General features: G+C 56.7%; 1 protein-coding gene across 1 annotated transcript in view; it reads right to left on the bottom strand.

The window, feature by feature from the left end:
* The window catches only part of LOC106814284 (CD109 antigen-like), a gene marked incomplete in the record, with an annotated part of 61689 nt that overhangs the window by 13930 nt on the left and 46756 nt on the right, over positions 1-1003 (bottom strand). Inside the window, 1 exon segment of the mRNA XM_014818580.1 lies at positions 703-816. Within this exon segment, the coding sequence (XP_014674066.1) occupies positions 703-816 (114 nt within the window).

Raw genomic sequence — 1003 nt, 5'->3', positions numbered from 1 at the left:
GGGAGAGGTGGTGGATATGGTCAGATTAGGGGAGAGGTGGTGGGTGTGGTCAGATTAGGGGAGAGGTGGTGGATATGGTCAGATTAGGGGAGAGGTGGTGGGTGTGGTCAGATTAGGGGAGAGGTGGTGGATATGGTCAGATTAGGGGAGAGGTGGTGGGTGTGGTCAGATTAGGGGAGAGGTGGTGGATATGGTCAGATTAGGGGAGAGGTGGTGGGTGTGGTCAGATTAGGGGAGAGGTGGTGGATATGGTCAGATCAGGGGAGAGATGGTGGGTGTGGTCAGATTAGCAGAGAGATGGTGGGTGTGGTCAGATTAGGGGAGAGATGGTGGGTGTGGTTATAGTGAGGGGGGCATGGTGCCGGTTAGGGAGAGTGGGGGTGAGTGTGGTCACAGGAGGAGAGGGGTGGTGGGCATTGGTGATAAGGGGGGGGGGGATGCTCACAGTGGGTTGGGGGTAATAGTGGGGGAAGGTTCACTGTGAGGAAGGTAATCATGGTGAAGAGGGAAGGTCATCGTATGGAAGGGAGCAGCAAGTAGTGGGGGAGGAGGGTGGTGTCATGGTGGGGGAGGAGGGTGGTGTCATGGTGGGGGAGGAGGGCAGTGGGTAGGGGAGGAGGGTGATGTTATGGTGGATGAGGGTGCAGAGGGGAAGGAGGGCAGTGTCCTGGTGAAGGAGGAGGGTGCTGTAATATCTCTCACCTCGATCTCTACGGTCTGGAAGTTGAATGCGGACGTGCGGATGCCGACCTGCTCTCCCACGTTGATGACGTCCGGAGCCTCAATGTGCAGGAAGTACGGCCGCCGACCCTTGTACTGCAGCGACGCGACAAACACACAAATAAGCGATCTCTCACCCAAAAAACATCCCCAACCACCCACCCTCACTCTCATGACAAGCGAACGCCTGCCCTCGCATATGACAATTGAATGCCCGCCCTCGCGCAGAACAAGTGAACATCTCACGCGAAAAAAATTCGCAACCACCCACCCTCACTCTCAT

This window comes from Priapulus caudatus, unplaced genomic scaffold, assembly GCF_000485595.1.
Source record: "Priapulus caudatus unplaced genomic scaffold, Priapulus_caudatus-5.0.1 Scaffold898, whole genome shotgun sequence".
NCBI classification, from domain to species: domain Eukaryota; kingdom Metazoa; phylum Priapulida; class Priapulimorpha; order Priapulimorphida; family Priapulidae; genus Priapulus; species Priapulus caudatus.
This window is presented reverse-complemented; position numbering and strand designations above follow the sequence as displayed.